We start from the raw sequence: 19,414 nt of genomic DNA, 5'->3' as shown, positions 1-19,414 counted from the left end.
TTTTGTTATGTTTAAATATGTATAATATTTCTGAGAGACCATATAATGTAGATTTTCTTAATGAAGACAGCCCCGTTTGTTTGAACAGTGAACAACGCTTGCTCTCTGAATAATGGCGGATGTAGCGGGCTCTGCCTACCGACACCCGCTGGTAGAACATGCGCATGCGCTTCTGGCCTTACAGCAAACGAAGACGGAACCTGCCCCACAGGTGAGTCATTTCAGTTTTAAGAGTCCTGTCCTGTTTGAAATTATTAAAAATTTCAGTTTCCCAAAATAGGCATTTAAATATATTTCCGTACCAAAAAGGTTGTTATTGGTGTGCCTAAATACACTGTACATTAAAGCGGGACACGTCATGGTTGAACAGAAAGATCAAACAAAATTAGCATTTTCTTTTTTAATAATCATGATTTACGAACAAAAAAAATGTGGATATCGGCATCACTTAGTAAATGTGAATCGGGTCACATATTAATTGAGGGCAACAAAGGGATTGCACTCGTATAAACACTGTAGTAAGATTTGAAACGGAGATCAGACACATTTGCTTCAACCGGCCATGGGTGGATATATAGGTTTGACTGTTTTCTTTCCAATATTAAACTACTGTTTTATGTGTTAACACAAATGTGTAAAAACCATTTTGGTCAGCTTGAGAGGCAACTATAAGAGTTACTTTGGTTTATTTTTCTGACGGTTTTGAGTAAATAATCATCTATCGGCCTGCAAAACAAAACAGTTTGGAAATGAGACAATTTCTTGCCACTTTGTGGAGTGCCGTGGCTTCGTGGTCTGGAGCATTGAATTGGTGGTCTGCGGGTAATTGCAGGTTGTGGGTTCGAGTCCAGCCTGGGTGTGCCCTTGGGCAAGGCACTTTGTTACTCATTGCTTCTCTCCACCCAGGAGTAAATTGAGTATCTGTGAGGGCAGAGATGGTTATTGTGACAGATTTTAGCTGCTTTGCGCCGAAATGGCAGCATCAAGCTGTTGACTCCATAAGGGAGCTGAGATTGTCTTTGGAATGTTTCATGGGCCCAATGAGCAGGGTAATAATGATGTAGCGCCTTGAGCACCATTACTGGTGGATACGTGCCCTTTATAGATACACATCATTACTTTGCAAGTTCAAATTAATAAATACCTTGGAGAGTTGACAGCTTCTGATTGGTCGAGACTCGGTCCATTAACAGCTGCCATCCCCAACCCGGTCATTATCACGCAGTGAAGACCGGATCCTTACACTGTTATTCCGAAATTGGTAATTTTAAAAGGACAGATATACAAACATTCTTCTGTAAATATTGATTTTGTTCCTTCATTTCTTTAACCTTAGTGGATGATACAGTTGATAACAGTGAAGGGCTTGAATTCACTAGTCGACCACGTGACGTCACACTGGTAGTGGGTATGAAGATCCACCAGATATGTAGCAGCAATCAGCCGTCGGCTAGAGTCGACTGGATGAAGGACTTCATGCCGTTGCCGCTGGGTAAGTGCAACCATTTGTATAAGATTTTGATGCGGAAAAAACTTGGATCTGTGACAGTTTTTCAATATTTGGAAAAAAAAACATGAAGTTTGAGAAGTTTTGTTTAAAACCAGATCTGATTGCAAAGCTATAGGTGGCTTTGTATAATCGGGCACCAAGTTACATTTGCAGTGAAAATGACTGAAACTGCCGCAAATTATGTGAATTTGATTTTGTTGAACTCTTTTGTACTATTACCCAAATTAATGTAACCTATTAGCCCCCACCTCTTGCGTCCGCCATATTGAAAAGGCTGATGTTTTGCAATCGCATTTTTCCTTGAGGTGGTTACTATTCAAATCGGTATTCTGAGAGTGAGAGCAGATCAGTGTATCAAGGAAAACTATTCCTTTACTAAAAATCAATCATGCTGATAACAACGCTAATTAATATATTTTTCCACCTTGTAATATTGCAGGTAAGACTGGTGGCATTTACGTGTTATCGGACGGGGCGCTGGTGATCCTCGATGTTGACGAGACTCACCGGGGCCTGTATACGTGCACTGTAACGGGTACCAGCGGTGACGTCATTGAGGCTACTGCTGATTTCCGTGAGTCTTTGCAATTGTCCGCCACCAAAAATATCGATATTTAAAAAAAAAAAAAATTTGGGTCGTCCTGACGGTTCACAATAGTTTTTAAATAAGCATTATAAGTGTACTCGGTTTGCCTTCTCTTTTGTCCCAGAATTTGACCAAGAGGACGTGTTCCTGATGACCCCTGAAGCGGCTGTTGTTCCGGAGGGGGAGGACTACATCCTCACCTGCACCGCCCGGCCTGCCTCCTACGCCATCCGCTGGGAAAAGAACGGCCACCCCGTGCAGCTGACGGACATGGTCCACGTGATCTCAGGGGACAGCCTGTTCATACGGGAAGCTTTGGTCTCGGACAGTGGCAAGTACACCTGCGTGGCACAGACGCTGGGCGGCGTGCGCGTGGCCGAGGTCACGGCGCAGGTCACGGTAACGTCACAACAGGTCGTTGAGGAAGGTAGGTTATAGACCGTATAATTGTATTAATTTACGAACAACCCATCGAATGGTAAAAGTATCGGTGGTATCAAAGTAATACCCATGAAATGAACGTACTTGTTCGTGGTATGCAAGGACTGGTGGTATAAACATAATAAAGTTCATTGATGACTGCAATGGTAAGAATAATTTCATGAGGTGACAGATGGAATGTTCCAGTCCACGAGGCGAAGTCGAGTGGAATGGAATATTCCATTTGTTACCGAATGAAATTATTCTTTCCATTAATGTGAAACATTCATTATTATACAAATAATGAATGTTTATGAGTGCAATGGTGAGAATATTTTCATGAGTTGAAAGATTGAATGTCGCCGAGTTGAATGGAACATTCCATCTTTCAACGAATGAAAATATTCTCAACATTACACGAATGCAAAACATTCACTATTTGTTTTATATAACATCCAAGAAGATCTTTGTCATTCGATTGGAGGATAAAACTTTAAGAACAAACAAAACTCACAAAATTGTATCATATCAACTACTGTTTTTCAGGTTTAAAAGTAAAATCGTTGACAACAATGAAAATTAACATTGTAAGTTCTTAAAACAATGCAAAAAATCATCAAGGCAACTGCATCAACTTCGAAGGCAAGTTTTGTACTGCTATAATGCTTGATATGGTCTAAATAGCGCACAGATGTATAGCGCCGGGCCACTGCGCGTCTTAGCGTGCGTGGGGCGTGCAATAAATCGAAAGGGACGTGGCGAAAATGCACGGTGAATGGAAGCAAAAATACATGGTTCTGACGTAGGCCGTGCAATGGTTCGATTAATGAATGCCGCGTGACCTACAATCCTCCAATCAAATGACAAGGATTGACTTGGGCGTTATATAATTGGTTTTATACAACACATGAATAAATATTTGCCATCTGATTGGTCAGAGCCAATTGTCTGACCGTGCAATAGAATTTCTATTTACCGTGGAATAGAACTTATACTTTTGCGGTGCGGCTGGGCCGTGGGTTGGGATGAATAATTCAATGACATGTGATCAACGAGCAACCAATCAGAAGACAGGATTCATTCAGGGGTTGTATAATATGAGTTATGTGATACCCATAACATAAAATGGTTGATAGTGAACATTATTAACCCATGACGATGTTTACTTAGATTCGGTCTAATGCTTTCGTGATAACCCAATTTATGTTATTTACTTGTATACCAAAATACCCTTGTGGTATTCTAAGTGGGTCGCTACCACCAAAACATTTTAATTTCGTAGGTACGGTTCTTACGCACATGGCTTATATCTATCCCACTTCCACCAGAATTTTTGTGTGCGCAAGGAACTTGTAATTCCGATGTGCCTTACATATCCTTGCTGGGTTTTTTTTTTATAGTTTGTGGCAAGGTTACGTCATTGGAGGCACTCAGTGCTGAGGAGGGGAACCGGACATTCCGTATAACGGGAGGCACCACGGCCAAGCGGGGCTCCTCCCCATGGATCGCCCGGTTTTGGTTTAACGAAGGCCGTACGCACTACTGCGGCGGTACGCTGCTGAATCGCTACTGGGTCCTGACAGGTGCTCACTGCATAACTGAACACTCGGTCAGCAAGGAGGATATACGCATCCGGCTAGGAGACCACGACTCGTACTCGACTGAGGAGAGTGAGCAACTCATAGGCGTACAACACATCAAGGTGCATGACGAGTTTGTAGACAGCGACTACGACATCGACCTGGCGTTGGTGAAGCTAGCCAAGCCCGTCGGGCAGTTTTCGGACTACCTGCGCCCCTTGTGCCTGCCGAGCAAAGCCCTGGCGCGGCAGCTCCTCAAGGCGGGCGCCATGGGGAAAGTGGCCGGGTGGGGCCGGCTGGTGGAAGGCGGGCCGTACCCGCGCTACCTGACCGAGGTGGACGTGCCTGTGGTTGGCCAACAGAAGTGCATCAAGTCCACCAAGTACCTGGTCACCGACAACATGTTCTGCGCGGGTTACAAGAAGAAGAAAGGGGACGCTTGCAGGGGAGATAGCGGGGGCCCTTTAGCGATGGAGCACGAGGGGAGATGGTATCAGCTGGGAATCGTTAGTTGGGGTGAGGGGTGTGGTCGGCCGGGGAAGTATGGGTTTTATACCAGGCTTGTCAAGTTCCTTCGGTGGATCAACCAGTACATGCAGGATCATTAATCAACGTGTACAATTCCCTTATCAGTTGACAAAGTAATCTTGAGTACTGTTTCAACCACAACAAATGTACATAGCTTTCCTAATACTCAAATTATGTGTAGAGTAAATAGTTGTTTGATACTTTTAAAGACCTTTGTAACATTTATACAAGAATTATTTTGCAAGTAATATTTTTTAGAGCGCGTGTATTTATAAAGCGCACGCATATCTGCAAGTATTGGTACTCTAGGCGCTACATCATTATTACATATTAACTGCTCATTGGGACAATGAAACATTCCAAAGACAATCTCAGCTCCCTGGAAAGTATACAGCTCGATGCTGCCATTTCGGCGTAAAGCAGCTACAATCCATCACAATACAATAACTATCACTGCCCTAACAGGTATAGGCCTACCCGTTTTTCTTCTGGGTGGGGAGAAGCAATGAGTGTCTTGCCCAAGGGCACACGCACCATAACCCCAGGCTGGACTCGATCTCAAAACCTGCAGAATTACCCGCAGACCACGAATTCGGTGCTCCAGACAACGACGCCATGGCACTCCACATATGTTTTTAATGTATATGTATCCTCGAAAGTTTTATACTATTAATAGATCGTATCATTGTTACGATTCAGGTGATTATGTTAGAGTTTACAATTGTATTTTATCCAACAATATTAGTCATCCAATAAAACAGATTGATTGAAAATAAACCAACCAATAGCCACAATAATTCAGTCTCCAAATATTCTGTACTGTGGTGTCCTATACGGCTCCTCCAAAAACTAATTGTCAAGCTCCATTGCACAATCGCAGACCACAAGCATAATTAATCACCTTTTTGTATAAGAAAATCCAACTCGAAAAAAACCTTCATATTGTGAATCAACGACCAGGTCATTGAGTGCCCTTCTCTCGAAATTCTGGACCTCTATCGTCCTTGGCCTTGTAAGTCGGACTCTAAGTAAGCTGATATGGATAGCTCTGAAAGATTTATCACCTGCACCCCTGGATAAGTACAGTCTGTAAGAGCAAAAGTTTCTAAGTCCGACAGATCTTGTTCGAATCGAGTACAGTCGTATAACACCCAGCTTCGCAAAAAAAGCTAATTGCCGAGTTGTATTACATAATCGCAGAGCAAAATTAATAACCAACATGTATCAGAAAATCCAACACGGAAAAAAAACCTCTAGGCGTATATTGGGAAGCAATTACCAAAGCCGTTGAGTGCCCCTCTCCCGAAATTCTGGACCCCTAAACACCCTTGCAAATAGGACTTCAAGTATTAAGCTGATATGGATCATAGCCCTGAAATATTTATGGTCACCATAAGTATACAGTTGGTAAGATAGGGACAGTTGGTAGAAGCGAAAGTTTCTAAGTCGACGTACAGCATCCGATTTCACGAAAAAAAGATGTAGCTTGCCCCATGCGTAAGACTTCAGCAACAAATTTGTTGCGCAGGTATCGCGCAATAAACTTACGATTGATTTCACGTTTTAAATCATTTAAACATCTCGGACGAGGATAATTGCAGTATTTACGACGGCTGTTTGTGTATGAACTTCTTCGTTCACAAAACATTCGTTGAATCAGCTCAGCTCACCATTTGAAAATTATTTTGTTCCATTTTCTTCCGGAATCGTGCGGCAACTCTAAAAGTAGTCATTAGTAATACAGAATTTAATTTACTTTAATTAAGAAGCTGCATGCGAGTGCCTTGTTCCAACCTTGATACGTTGTGCGATAACAGACACGACGATCACGATTTGCTGGTCAAATGTAATTTTCAGTTGCTACACCACAACGTACGCCACCTAAAATGATAGCGCAAGTCTCGGACTTACGCACTAATATGAGACTTTCGGGAAATGTGTCATAAGTGAAATGTTGCGCAGCGTGAAATGTTGCGCAAAGCAGCTTTTACGCAATAAATTGTGGCGCAAGCGGAGTTGGGCCATTGCGAAAAGTTTGGTGAAATCGGCTGCTGTAGGTTTTTTCAAATCAAATAGGCCCCTACATTCTCCGTTCCGGATCTTTTCAACTGCACGAAAACGGGACCGGCTGTTGCTCCGGCGACCGGTGCTGCGACGCCCCCGCGACACGCCGGCCCATGAGGTCCCGGCGGACATTAGTTCCTACCGGTCGGTCTTACCGTCTGTCAGCTACATCCTCCCCCATGGAAGACTAATGGCCGCTCCCCTCGCGCAGACGGGTGATGATCATCCGGTGATGCCGCTGATATTTCCTTGAGCTGAGCCCGTCCTTAAACTTGCTCTTCCCTGCCCATCCGGTTGTTAATCATGATAAGCGGTTGCTCCTTAATATCGGCCAAAGTGATCACTTACTTTCGCCGCGGCGGAACACAAATAACCGCGTTGCATGTGCACAACCTACGCAGCACATCGAATAAAGCAAGAACATGTCACGTTTAGAAGCACTAATATGATTTTCGATAAATTTTAACGAGACAGGTGTGAATGACGGCAAGCATTAGGGCCCATTTGTATAAATTTACAAACCGAAGGTAAATTGCCAACACCGCTCGTTCTCATAACTATTCCGATTTCTGGAATTGACGGTGGGTGATTTTCCCTAAATAAAGTTCGCTCCATCGCTTGCCAAAAAAACGCAGTGTAAATGGAAGACAATCGCAATCATTTGCGAATGAGTTTTCCAAGCAGACGATTGGACGGCGGAAGGTGTGCCCCAGATAAGACAGTTCATGACCCAACGACTTAAGACATCTCAAGCCCTTGGCCGAATTTCACGGAGCTGTTAAACTGAAACATGGTGGTAAAGAAACACCTGATGTGCTAAAGAAAATCAGCTATATAGATTCAAATATAAACCACTATCACCTTTTGGTGGTTAAGCCACAGACCCCGTGCACAGAGCGCCCTCATGGAGAGCAGGCCTCTGTTCCTCGTTGAGGGAGCCCTGTAAGGGTTTACTTGGTCACTTGGCTCCTCTCCTAAGGACTCCGCAGTGGAGTGTTACCAGGAGGCCAGAAATCCCGGGGCAAACCCCTTCTCTTGGCGATACTTTACTGGGTTTTTTTTACGTGCATTGCATTACACAGCACACGGGACCTTCGGCTTTACATCCCATCCGAAGAACAAAGCAATAATGGTTAAGTGCCTTGCTGAAGGGCACTTATTAAAGTGCCTTGCTGAAGGGCACAAGACAGTGTCCAGACCCGGACTCGAACCAACGCCACTGTTGCCTCTGAAACACCAGAGCATGAGGGTTTATCTTAGCTAAGGCAAAGAGCAAGTTCGGTTGGGTGACTAGAGTCGACTAGACTGGACTATAGTCGATTTAGATGTCACTCAAACGCTGCGTGGTTTGACTAGCTACTCCAACTGGATCAACCTATCCCCGGAGCAGTGTTTCTCTAGTCAATTCGCGATTTACGTCACAGTTTCAAGATGGCGGAAAGGTAAACTGGGGCAAGTTTTCCTAAGCTAACTGTGGTTATCACAGTTACCATTAACAATAAATTGTAGGTTTTGTTCAACTGTCTTATATAATAATAAATCTTTGCAATAGGATAATTATTTATTGCACTGAAGTTAAATAGAGAAAATAATAGAAACTATGCATGATGTGCCAACGCTAGCTGCGTTGATATAGACGAATTTGGGCACATGATCACTGTATATACTCAAGATGCCCCCTTCAATGAAAAACTGCCCCATAACGGATTTTCTGATCAATAGCTAGCCCAATGCTTTCGCCATTGAAGGGGGCCACCGTGATAGAAGCGATGGCGTGACCCGATTGGTCCACAGGAAACCTGTTTACTAGGCGTCTGTGAAATTAGTCCGAGCCAGCATGCATACTGGAGACCCATAAATACACATTAACCTAAATACAGGCCTACTTCTTTCCCCTTTTTTCTGATAACCCCTCCATCCCATCCTGCAACAACGGTCCCCTAGCCTACACGCAAGAAACGCATTTCCCCGGCCCGCCTGATGGATGTTGTCATGGGCCGAGTATTACTGCTTCATCAACAAAGCTTAAAGCTCCCCAGAAAAAAAACCCCGAAGACTATACAAGGGACCCTTAAGATTAATTGTCACATCCGATGCGCTTGTACACACAGCCCCGTTTCCGAAACCGGTCTTACCTTTTAAGACCCGTCGGTGTATAGCACCAGCCGGTCTTTGCTTTGAAGATATTGCTTAACAGTGGCTAAGAGAGATTTATAGCTGCTTTTAATCAGCCCGTTGCCAGAGATTGAAGAGAATCCATCCGATAGCGGATGGCACGGCAGGTTTCCGGGCAAGCTCCAATGCCAGTGTTGATAACGAAAGCCCTGCGTTATATGGAGCGGGTTTATTTCGAAAACAAAAAGACCGTGAGGTTGTCTATAGGCAGAGAGAACATGAATACGAAATGGTATGCATTTTTGTTTTCAAAGTAGCAGTAAGCTTGTGCTACGGAAGCCCAAACGTGGTCAGGCTTAAAATAAAGAGGCCCACTTATTAACGTCGACAAGCTGATGAAGGATACAAGTTGTACAACACGTCAAATATCAACTTGGGACTAGAGATTTGACAACATACACCGAGGCATGCGGTATTTAATGTGCATGCAAACACTTTAATTAAGAGAATCTAAGTGCGCCTTTCTGGCGGAGTCCTGATGATCAATTAGTTTTACATCAATTTCCGACAAGCACCGGTGTTCCATAATGTACCTCTGTATTAACGTGGAATAAGGGTTTTGCGGGGTCGCTATGGCAACCGATTAAACGACAACTTTCAATAGCATACGTTTTACATAAATAAAGCTGAGGCAACATGTACATGTACATGTACATAGACAAAGCAACATGATCGACTGCAATTGTAGTTTCCCGTTTCATATAAATAAATGGTAAACACGTACGCCTACATGTACTTTGTTATTAAAAAAAAACACTCTTTTGTTCTCAAACTTCTTGAATTCACCTTTAATAGGCAAAGCAACACGGCCAGGTTTTCGACTGCGATGTATTCTGGTAAAATGAAAGTTTACACTTTTTAAAATACTGTACATATATTTATCCACTGACGCGAAAACTATATATTCACCTGATCCTTACTTTTCCTGCACTATTTTCTTCCATTGAATACATTTTTTTTGGCAGTTACTGCATTGTGAATCCAAAGAAGTCATAGACTTCCCAATTGTTACTTTGTCCTGAATTCAGTTGATTAAATAGTGAGTCAAAATCACACACAGGTGAATTCGAGATATAGGGTAAAACACCTTTACTTTTTACTTTACTTTGTATACTTTACTTTATTTCATCGTGAGGCACAGACAAAGCAAACATACACTTAGATGGTATTCCGATATACTATAATTTGAGGGAAAAACAGAAACATTACATAAGACTGACACTGCAAAGAGATACAGGGAACCCACAAAAAGCACAAGTTGTCGAGTGCAAGTCCCCTTTTGTAGCAACAAGGCAAGAGTACATGTACAGGTTACAGCCAAGGTTATTATTAGTATTATTATAATTTTTTTTTTACTAAACTGGACAACTCGACAGAAGGTTAGAATTTTTCTTGGGTAGGGGAGGTACGAATGTCTCTCTCCCCTGCCCTGGGTCCTGAGAAGACCAAGTGTAACCCGGCTGATCACTTGAAACCTTCAATATTTGTCAGTTAAATGTGGAAATATAAATGTGGAATGTCAAATTTGTTATGTAGTAGGCACGTATTAGGCGCATACTATCTTACACCGTAAAAAAATAACCACATTAATTTAAGACATGTGTTGTTCACTGTCTAGTGTCAAAATAAAGCAGATTTTGATTTTGTTTTGTAGTACATGTATTAAAATAAAATCCATAGGTAAACACTCATACGTCACAATACACAGTTACCCATAGCTTTTCTGTGTGCACAGTACACATAAATATAGTTATATATATTTGTTTGTTTTTTTCTTTCTGATAATTTGTAACATCTCTGTAATTAGGAACATCAATATTGTGTCGTGGTTCCAACAACGCAACGTGTTACAAAACACAAACGTAAGCTGCCTTATCAATAATATGTAGTTTAAGTATACACGTAATTGCAAACCATACATAGTACATACTCCCGCCACTATCTAAAATGTAAGATTCAACTCGTGATACGAATGTTCTTGGCTTCTGTCGGATACAATCCCAAGAGAGTTCTCCTAAAATGGATTCAGGCACTTTGTAATATGGGCCGTGCTATACGCACTTGGTGAGAGTTTTGGAGCTTTACGTGTATAGATTCACATGAGCGAGGTGTGTATGGTCTGTTGTGCCGTGTCGCCTCTCTCCATGTACGGCCTACGACTACCTCGTTGTCTGGTGGTCATGTGGGTGTCGCAGTGAATTATAGCCGTGTTGAAGGCACTCCGGTAGCGCTGGTTGGTCACGTTGTACACGATGGGGTTGATGGTGGAGTTGGCATACAGGAGCATGCGGTTGATCCAGAGGATGACCACGCGCTGCTGTGGGGAGAAGAACCGGATTCCGGTGAGACTGGTGACCATCCCGAGCAGAACGTAGACCTGTGTTGAGACCTGGCAGAGAAAGAAGGCCGTGCCAGTGGCGATCAGCATGGCAGAGACTTGTCTCCGGACGCTCTGCACGTGGTTGATGGCCTGACCGCTGGCTGCTGCGTCATTCGGGTTTACGATGAAGCGGCGCTTGAGGGTCAGGATGATGCGAGAGTACATGTAGATGTTGCCTATCATGGCCACGAAGAAGGGAATCATGCGGGAGACGCAGGAGACCTGGGTGAACCAAGGCGTGACGGGCTTGCAATCGCCCACGATGTCCGGGAAGTCCTGGAAGTCTTCCGTGTCAGGCCAGTCCACGCAGAGGGGCTTCAGAACGATGAAGGCCGGCACGTTGAGAGCCGCCATGCTGGCCGAGATCATCCAGGTGACGAGTAGAAGCTTAGCCGTGCGCGCCTTACCGCTGATCAGCCACTGCTTCAAGGGGCTGCAGATGGCGTAGTACCGCTCTAAGGAGACCAGCGTGACCAACGCGATGGAGGCGAAGAAGAATGTGTAGATGAGGAAGTTGAAGAGGACGCAGCCGGCAATACCAGTCTGGTACTTGTCGAAGTTGACCGGGGAGGAGTGGTACTGGAGCGAGCCGGCGGCGGTGGCAGTCAGAAGGAACAGTATATCAGACGCGGCTAGGTTGCACAGGTAGGCATTGGTGATGGTCCGCATGCGACGGATGCGAAACACGACGAAGAGGAACGAAGCGTTGATCAGGCAGCCGATGGTGCCAATGATGGGCAGGGCGATTGTAATGAGTCCAGAAGATGTCGCGTCATACAGCAGCATTCTAGCCGCCATCTCGTTGGTCTTGTTCAGGACCGTCAGGTTCTGACAGTACATCGATGACTCCCCGGAATTCATGGCTTCCATTTCTAGCGGGTCTAGGTCCAGCTCAAACATTACGGCACTGGCAGATAGTCGAAGTCTGACGCCATACACAGAGAAATAGTCAAACAAATTTCTGCGTGGGTGACGAAATATGGTACCAAAAGCATTAAGCTGAATTTACTGTTGAATTTTCCGCAGACATATGCAAAGTACATCGCAACACGGTAAACGGAAAATGAAAGTAGGATCATTCCGAGGAAAATACTGTTAACATATCAACGGGTGTTGACTTGTACATCGATTATCTCTGACTAATGGCGTGTGGCGTTACAAATGAACTCTCGCAGACAGGCAGTGGATGCGGGCTTCGTCGCAGTTACACAAGAAAAATACTCTTTTTTCGGTCAGCGGACAGCTGAATAAATCACCGCGTATTTATCACTCACTGCCAGTTTAATGCCTCACGCAGTGTTTGTACATAGAGTCAACTCATGGGAGAATCAAGTGCGAGAGAATGGGACATGCAGTCATGATGAATTCGGTATCTGTGAATGCGATACGTTTAATCAACTTCACGCACGCTTGTTCGTCAGCACTAATCGAGCCGTTGTCGTCTGGATCTCTAATCACATTTGGTGTCAAGTTTAATATATGTGAAGCAGATAACTTCGGGAGAAACTGCTGGCTTACTCCTGATTTCAAGCAAAGTGACGTGGTGTGATCAAGCGGAGTATCGTCGTATCGTACTACATTTGTACAAATCAACTCTTTCGTGTAAGAGAGAACGATAAATAGTCGGTGATGAGCCAAATTAACGGCGTGAAATATGAAAAAGGTCTGCACGATCGCCAAAGTTCATGGATCAACGAATGAAATCCGAAGATGTCAACAAATCTTTTTATATGTCCTGTTTTTCATCTCCGTGGGCGAAAACGGTGACACAATTACATGTAGTCCAATCAATGCCTCACTTCTCCAGATATCTTTTTTTTCTTCAGAGAACGTCTATGGCACTATAATCGTGATCGTTGAATCATGCTGTAGGAGACTTTAAAAAAAATCTGCGGGCGTCCGATCATCCTTAACTCGGTCGTCCACTCAAGGTACAATTTCACTTACATGTATACATTGTACACGACAAAAGCCAAAGCACAACCTCTCGCCACGCTCGCCGCGATGCGTGTCGCCAGATCGCAGGGGAAAGTCACCGAGCGCGCCGTACCGGAGTCGCCCGCCGTGGACTTTGTCTTTGCCCCGGTATACGAGAGGAAGTCACTAATCTCCGGTTGTCTCGAATGTAATTATCTCTCTCGGCTTTTGATTTCGACTGCCTGGCCCGAACACCGCCTTCGGGGAATTAATGAAGACAATGCAATTTAAACACGTCAAAATGATCTTCCTTCCGCCTTAATCTCAGTATTTATTTTCGTCAAAAATGTGCGGCAATATTGAACATATATGTCTGATGACACTTCTTCAAGCAAGATAAACATTGTTAACTTGTAGTAACTCATTACTAGACCTGTTCGTGTAAATGACGATTTCTAACATACCATATTGTTCAGGTTTTTTACTATTATTATTGCAATGCCTAATTGCTTTACAAAAGCGAAGATGGCTCGGCTTTTGACTAGGATTTTGTGTGCGTTTGTTTTGAAGCTAAGTTCCTGTTTGTTCTACTTTGAATTATCTTACTCGCACACCTTAAAAAAAACTTTCTCAAGTAATAACTGTTTGCGGGGGAACTTAAGACCAGCATTTTTTTGGACACTTGAGCTGCTGAGCAACTGTACTGCTTATTATTAACAAATTGTTGTGACAAGCAAGAATTATCTGCATATACATCCTTGGACATGTTGGCTTGTGAACATTTTCTGATTAAGTGTGCACTGTGCTTGAGAAATATTCTGAAGACTCGGGTACACAAGTCGAACCGTTTAGATCACATCTCACCCCTGGTTCTCATCAGAACCAAACTTCTTCACAAAGAGAGGTCACGTGACGTGTACACGCAAACTACATTGTAACTATTCTATAATGTGTTTAGACAATGAAATCGAAGTCTTAATACATGCACTTTAAAACATGTACGTATATTTTAATCAGGTCCGTCGCGGGGGGGGGGCCCTTGGCGAGCAACTGCCCCCCCCCCCCCCCACCCAACAGCAAAAGCCATACAATTTGTATTTTTGTATTTTTATGGTAGTGGGCACCCTAGTTGGTTTTTGCCCCCCCCCCCCCCCCCCCCCCGCACTCTACATTTTAAAGGGGAATGTACATCATTGGCTTTTGCTGCTATTTTCAGCAATGAAGTATTTGAGGGGTTAGTATAATGGATCAAATATTGTTACACTGACATTGAAGTTTTGTGTTCGAAAATGCTGGAAAACCCAACAAAAACAAAAGTGTTCAAGTAGTCTGTTCCCTGACTCCACTAAAAATGAAATGGATCAATTTATAGATGCCGGAAAATTGTAAGGTAAGGGAACCAGTCTAGCTGGCCTGCACCCGTTCATAAACATGTAACCAATAGCAAACAAAATTTGAACTGAAAAAAAGGTAAACTTGGAGCAGAAGTTGAAAAATAGTTAGGTTTTTCCAACGGTGGTCGGCCGACCACCGTTGGAAATGTATACAAAAATACCATTTTCTTGAAAATGACTTCACACCAGGTGCCATACTTTTACAGGATGCTTTAGACTGTCATTTACCAACATCCTACTATGATATTTCGTAAAAACTCGGTAGTTTTATTATTCAATGTTTGCAAATGTTGTTATTTCCCTTTAAGGTTTTAGTGCAAGCTAACTATAGATGTTATTTCAGTCTGCTTATTGGACAAAAAGGCTAAGGGTCAACCAAATTAGCCGACTCATTACATCTATGAGGAATTGTGAATAAACTTTTTTTGAAGAACACTGACATCAAATTCCAACGGTGGAAACTGTGCAAACAGTGGGTCACTGAAGTACATATACTTGAAATCTGAACATTTCCAGACACACCACACATAATATATGTATCAGCAATTACAGAAACCATTCTTCTTCCACATACCTGTGGAAAACATGTCACTTTAATGCAGGCCATAGTGTGGATCTTCTCAAGTAGGAGGGAGCGTTGAAAATCCTTCGCTCAACGTTAAGGTCCAAATGGAGCTTCGGTTAAAGATGGTATCCATATGATGCAATGACTACTTCTCATAAAGATTGCCATTGTAGTTTCAATCACACAGTGCCTACTTGAGAAGTTGAAGTCATGATGCCACCTCATCCGTGCTCTGTTCCTGGACTTCAGTTGGTCGAACTCTCTTCATGGGAGGGCCAAAGTGTTCCATCGTCTGGATGGTCAGATTCAAGTAATCCATGAAAGATCCAACAGCCACTCTCAGTAGTCTGGCCTCAGTTGCTGTAAACCTCCTATATATACAAATAAAAGAAGGGGGAAATATACAAATTAATGAAGAGTTAAAACAACAAATTGTAATGCACAATCATTTAAGTTAAAGTATACCTCTCTATAAATTTCCCCCTGTTAGGGGAAAACTGGGAATTATTGGGAATAATGCAACGATTGGGCAACTGATGGAGTGTCACTGTTAGGAATCTCAAGTTTACAACATTGAAGCTTAACTCAGGCCAGTAAAACTGAGAAGTAACCCTAACCGTCCTCAATCCTCCAAAGACATCGGAGAGGTTTTGGAAGATTTTGGAGGATTAAGGTTGAATGCAACAAACAATTTTGGAGGATTCCGGATGATTGAGGGCACATGAACATTCAGTAGGCCTATTGGTTGACTATGGAAGATTGAGGCTGAATGGTGTTTTCAAGAAGAGGAGGGTATAGGAGAATTGAGGCTAAATGTATTTCGAGAGGCAGGGCTGTTGGAGAATTTTGAAGGATTGAGGCAGTGGGTATCCTTCATTTAAACACTATTTCAAAATTGGGGAGGATTTTGGAAGATTGAGGATAGTTCCTAGCAAAGCGGGCCTAGGGGTTTTTAGGCAATCTGTAGTGGGCATTGTATTCCGTGTAAAATGGATGTCTACTTGAATGTACATTGTACATAATTTTGTATGTGATAAACTTGCAATTGGGGATCTAACTTTTAAAACAACCATTCAAACACAAAAGTCAAAACTTTAGAAAATGTTAACTTTAGAAAATGTTAACATGTCATAAGTTCAGAACAGGTCTTAGACGCCATGACACACAAGGCAATTTAGAGGCAACCTGTTTTTGGCAATCTCCAAGAAGAAAGCAGAAAGCTAATTTTAATTCCATGTAATGTTCTAAGGAGTTTTCCATCAACTGTTAAAAAAAATAATGTGTTCTTTGTGAGGATTCCTTTAGCTTGCAATGTGCATTTAGTTGCCTCTAAGTTCCCTGTGAAAAAAATTGCCTTGTGTGACTTGGCCCTCATTTAAACTCACACTTTTAAAGTATTCTCAACAAGTTGGAGCTCCTTTGTAATTTCTTTCCTGGGTTCCTTGTCGACTCTCAGGGTGTTGTAGGCAATTTCTGCCTCTCTGGCTGAGGGGAACGGTATGCTCAGGTCACTGGGTAAGATAAACCAAAAAAAGAGCATGCAATACTGTCTCGTATAAATTCAGGTGCAGCAGACCTTTACATCATTAGCCATTTAGCACTAACCTCACCTAAAGCTACAAAAACTATGGAGCAGTAACCTCAGTATGCATTTCTGTGACTTACAAGAGTGCACAACACATGTATTATTCTGTGGTATTTGGTACTTGACCCCAAAGAGCCCTAAGGGGGTTGGTATTAAATTAAATATTGAGTTAAGAACTTAATTTGTGCTTATCCGCCAGACAGTGAGATGGTATTCATGGCAATATGTATTGGAGATAAAGTTCTTATACTAGACCAAAGCCCCTAGCAATGCCTAGGCTCTACTATTGTACTACAATATTTGTAGTTTCCAAGTTTTTCGCCTTATCATTATGTTAATTAGTGTTGGAAAGAATATGGTGCATCCTGAGGCCACTTCAGCAGTTGTGTACAAAGTCTATGGAGAGTCAAAAAACATTTTTTAAGTATTTCTTAACAAAATTGGAAATGTTTCTCAGTCCCAAATTCATGTCTTTTAAACGCGGGGCAATTTAACACGCGTTGCTGTGTACGCAGCGTCATTGGAAAGCTTTGGCGCTTCCAAGTCATCACACAGTCATTCCAAAATGCCCCCCTGTCTTGCAACGCATGTTCTTTCTGCCCCGCGAACAAGATGGCGCATTACCGTGAAACACCTTATTATAGATGATATACATGTAGGCCTAAAAAAAGTGGTGTCAGGTTGCAACAATCCAACATTCTTCGAAGATCTTTTCTCCAAAAAGATATTTTTTTGTTGACGCTGTTCACGCCATTTTGACGCATTTTAGTACTAACAACATAGTAGTACTATCATGGAGCCATTTAGCTCCATGGTAGTTGGTACTATACTACGACCCTGATCATGAACGCGCAAATTGCGCTGAACATGCTGAATGAATCGCACAGTCGCACGCACGCGCACGGCACCATGCCAAACAACATTAACAAACATGACAAACCGAGTAAAGTACATTTCTAAATCGTAATTTCTACCCCAAGAAACTGTTCAAAAATTATGTAAAAGGTGTCATTATATTGAGAGAAGTCTTCATCAATTTAGTCTTTCCAATTTTAATTACACAGATGTAAAAAACGGGCACGATATGCATATCAAAAATCTACATAACTTAACAATTTCTTACCATTCATGCTTTCCTGTGTCCATGGAGGCCGCCATGTTGTTTTGAAAGGTTCCCATCAATGCATATTCGAATCGCTGAGGGATTAACGGGCACCAGTGAAGTTATCCGCTGCAACACAAGGTGGCGCCCCAAACGAACACCGTTTGTTGTTCGTTTTTCAATCCGAGTACACAACTTGTTTAAGTTTTAAAAAACTTGTCGACTGAAAATCACCCTTAATAAAGATGGTGCGGTCCGATGGATATAAACGAAATCGATTGACGATTCTCCCGGCAGTACCCTCGAACTCGTGACAAAACTAGGTGTTTTGGGGTTTTTTTTTAAATTAATTCGGCGCGAGTAATTTCAACTCATCGCACCGCATCTTTGTTGTTTTACTTAAAAGAGGAGTAGCCAATGACACAAGAAGAAAAATGGATTGATCGAAACTTTTCTTTATTGTTCCCAGAATGAAAGTTTCTGGAAAGTTATCACTGGTAACATTAGATTGTTTAAACCACGTACCAGCAGGTCATGATTTGTGTTGTGTTTGCAAACTTGATGAACAACATGCAGCTCATGAAAGATTCCACCGGCCAATGTACATGTAATGCAAATCCGGCCAATGCGTTTTTGCCTGCCTGCCCAATAAATGAGCAAGCACTTATATTGATCAGCCCTTGATCAATCAAACCAGTCCAACCAGCGTCACCAAAATGTTGATGAGTACATTTGTAACTCGAGTGAAGTTGATAGACAAATTAAGTGTGAAAACGTGAACAATTTATACAAATAGCATTCCATATATTAATTCTAAAAATTTAAAGAGATATATTGCATGTTTTAATTTTTAAACAAGATGTTACATTTATTTAGGAAACTTATCTCAGTCGATCCATTGCATTTAACCTTACATCTGACGTGACTGACGGCAGGTATTTAATGATTCCTATTGAATGTGCCTGAGTAAATACTAGGGAATGCACATCATTGGCTGTAATTTTCAGAAATGAACTATTTGAGGGGTTAGTATAATAGATCAAATATTGTTACACTGACATGTTTGAAGTTTTGTGTTCGAAAATGCTGGAAAAACCAAGAAAAACAAAAATGTTCAAGTAGTCTGGTTCCTTGACTCCACTAAAGATAAAATGGATCAATGTATAGATGCCGGAAAATTGTAAGGTAAAACCAGTCTAGCTGGCCTGCACCCGTTCACGAACATGTAACCAATAGCAAACAAAATTTGGACTGAAAAAAGTGTAGAGTTGAAGCAGTAGTTGAAAAATAGTTAGACTGTCATTTACCAACATCCTAGTAAGGTATTTTGTAAAAACTTGGTAGTTTTATTTTTCGATGTTTGCAAATGTTGTATATTCCCTTTAACAATTTCACGGAATGTGCCCCCAGAGAGGGCGCACCGTGCAAGGGCTCAACTCCTCCTGTCTTGTAATTCAGATACTTTAGGAAACAGAGATCTAGGCAGTGGGTTCTTGGCTATACAACATTCCTGAGAGACATTGGTGAGATACATGAAGTGTCTACTTCACTTACAATACAATGTGTTTACGTTTTAACCAGTGTAATGTGCATTTATATTCAACAAAA

At 42.4% G+C, this 19,414-nt stretch overlaps 3 protein-coding genes across 3 annotated transcripts in view; 1 reads left to right on the top strand and 2 right to left on the bottom strand.

The window, feature by feature from the left end:
• LOC119737345 (low-density lipoprotein receptor-related protein 4-like) overlaps nucleotides 1-5,421 on the top strand; it is a 46,003-nt gene extending 40,582 nt beyond the window's left edge. The window contains exons 19-23 of the mRNA XM_038211636.1: nucleotides 89-211; nucleotides 1,337-1,492; nucleotides 1,950-2,084; nucleotides 2,221-2,523; nucleotides 3,917-5,421. Coding sequence (XP_038067564.1) covers nucleotides 89-211; nucleotides 1,337-1,492; nucleotides 1,950-2,084; nucleotides 2,221-2,523; nucleotides 3,917-4,704 — 1,505 coding nt within the window. The 3' untranslated portion in view covers nucleotides 4,705-5,421. The remainder of the gene's footprint in view (nucleotides 1-88; nucleotides 212-1,336; nucleotides 1,493-1,949; nucleotides 2,085-2,220; nucleotides 2,524-3,916) is intronic.
• Nucleotides 5,422-9,558: 4,137 nt separating this feature from the next.
• Nucleotides 9,559-14,190, bottom strand: LOC119738509 (growth hormone secretagogue receptor type 1-like). The gene has a single exon (XM_038213410.1). The coding sequence runs from the start codon at nucleotides 12,141-12,143 to the stop codon at nucleotides 10,959-10,961; it is 1,185 nt and encodes a 394-aa protein (XP_038069338.1). The 5' UTR covers nucleotides 12,144-14,190; the 3' UTR covers nucleotides 9,559-10,958.
• A 610-nt stretch (nucleotides 14,191-14,800) lies between these two features.
• LOC119738636 (EKC/KEOPS complex subunit LAGE3-like) lies at nucleotides 14,801-17,933 on the bottom strand. Its single transcript, XM_038213546.1, has 3 exons — nucleotides 17,828-17,933; nucleotides 16,505-16,630; nucleotides 14,801-15,490 (listed from the first exon to the last, which is right to left on the bottom strand). Exons 1-3 carry the CDS (start codon nucleotides 17,881-17,883, stop codon nucleotides 15,328-15,330), a joined length of 345 nt encoding a protein of 114 aa, XP_038069474.1. The 5' UTR covers nucleotides 17,884-17,933; the 3' UTR covers nucleotides 14,801-15,327.
• Between the last annotated feature and the right edge of the window lie 1,481 nt (nucleotides 17,934-19,414).

This window comes from Patiria miniata, unplaced genomic scaffold (genome assembly GCF_015706575.1).
Source record: "Patiria miniata isolate m_02_andy unplaced genomic scaffold, ASM1570657v1 HiC_scaffold_3, whole genome shotgun sequence".
Lineage (NCBI taxonomy): Eukaryota > Metazoa > Echinodermata > Asteroidea > Valvatida > Asterinidae > Patiria > Patiria miniata.
Note: the sequence above shows the minus strand (reverse complement) of the source record. Positions and strands in the feature narration are given on the sequence as shown.

Coding starts and splice junctions, on each gene's coding strand:
- LOC119738509 (XM_038213410.1), bottom strand. CDS start 12,143: ATGTTTGAGCTGGACCTAGACCCGCTAGAAATGGAAGCCATGAATTCC.
- LOC119738636 (XM_038213546.1), bottom strand. CDS start 17,883: ATGGGAACCTTTCAAAACAACATGGCGGCCTCCATGGACACAGGAAAG. Junction 16,631..17,827: donor GACACAGGAAAGCATGAATG/GTAAGAAATTGT, acceptor TATCTTACCCAG/TGACCTGAGCATACCGTTCC. Junction 15,491..16,504: donor GTTGAGAATACTTTAAAAGT/GTGAGTTTAAAT, acceptor TTGTATATATAG/GAGGTTTACAGCAACTGAGG.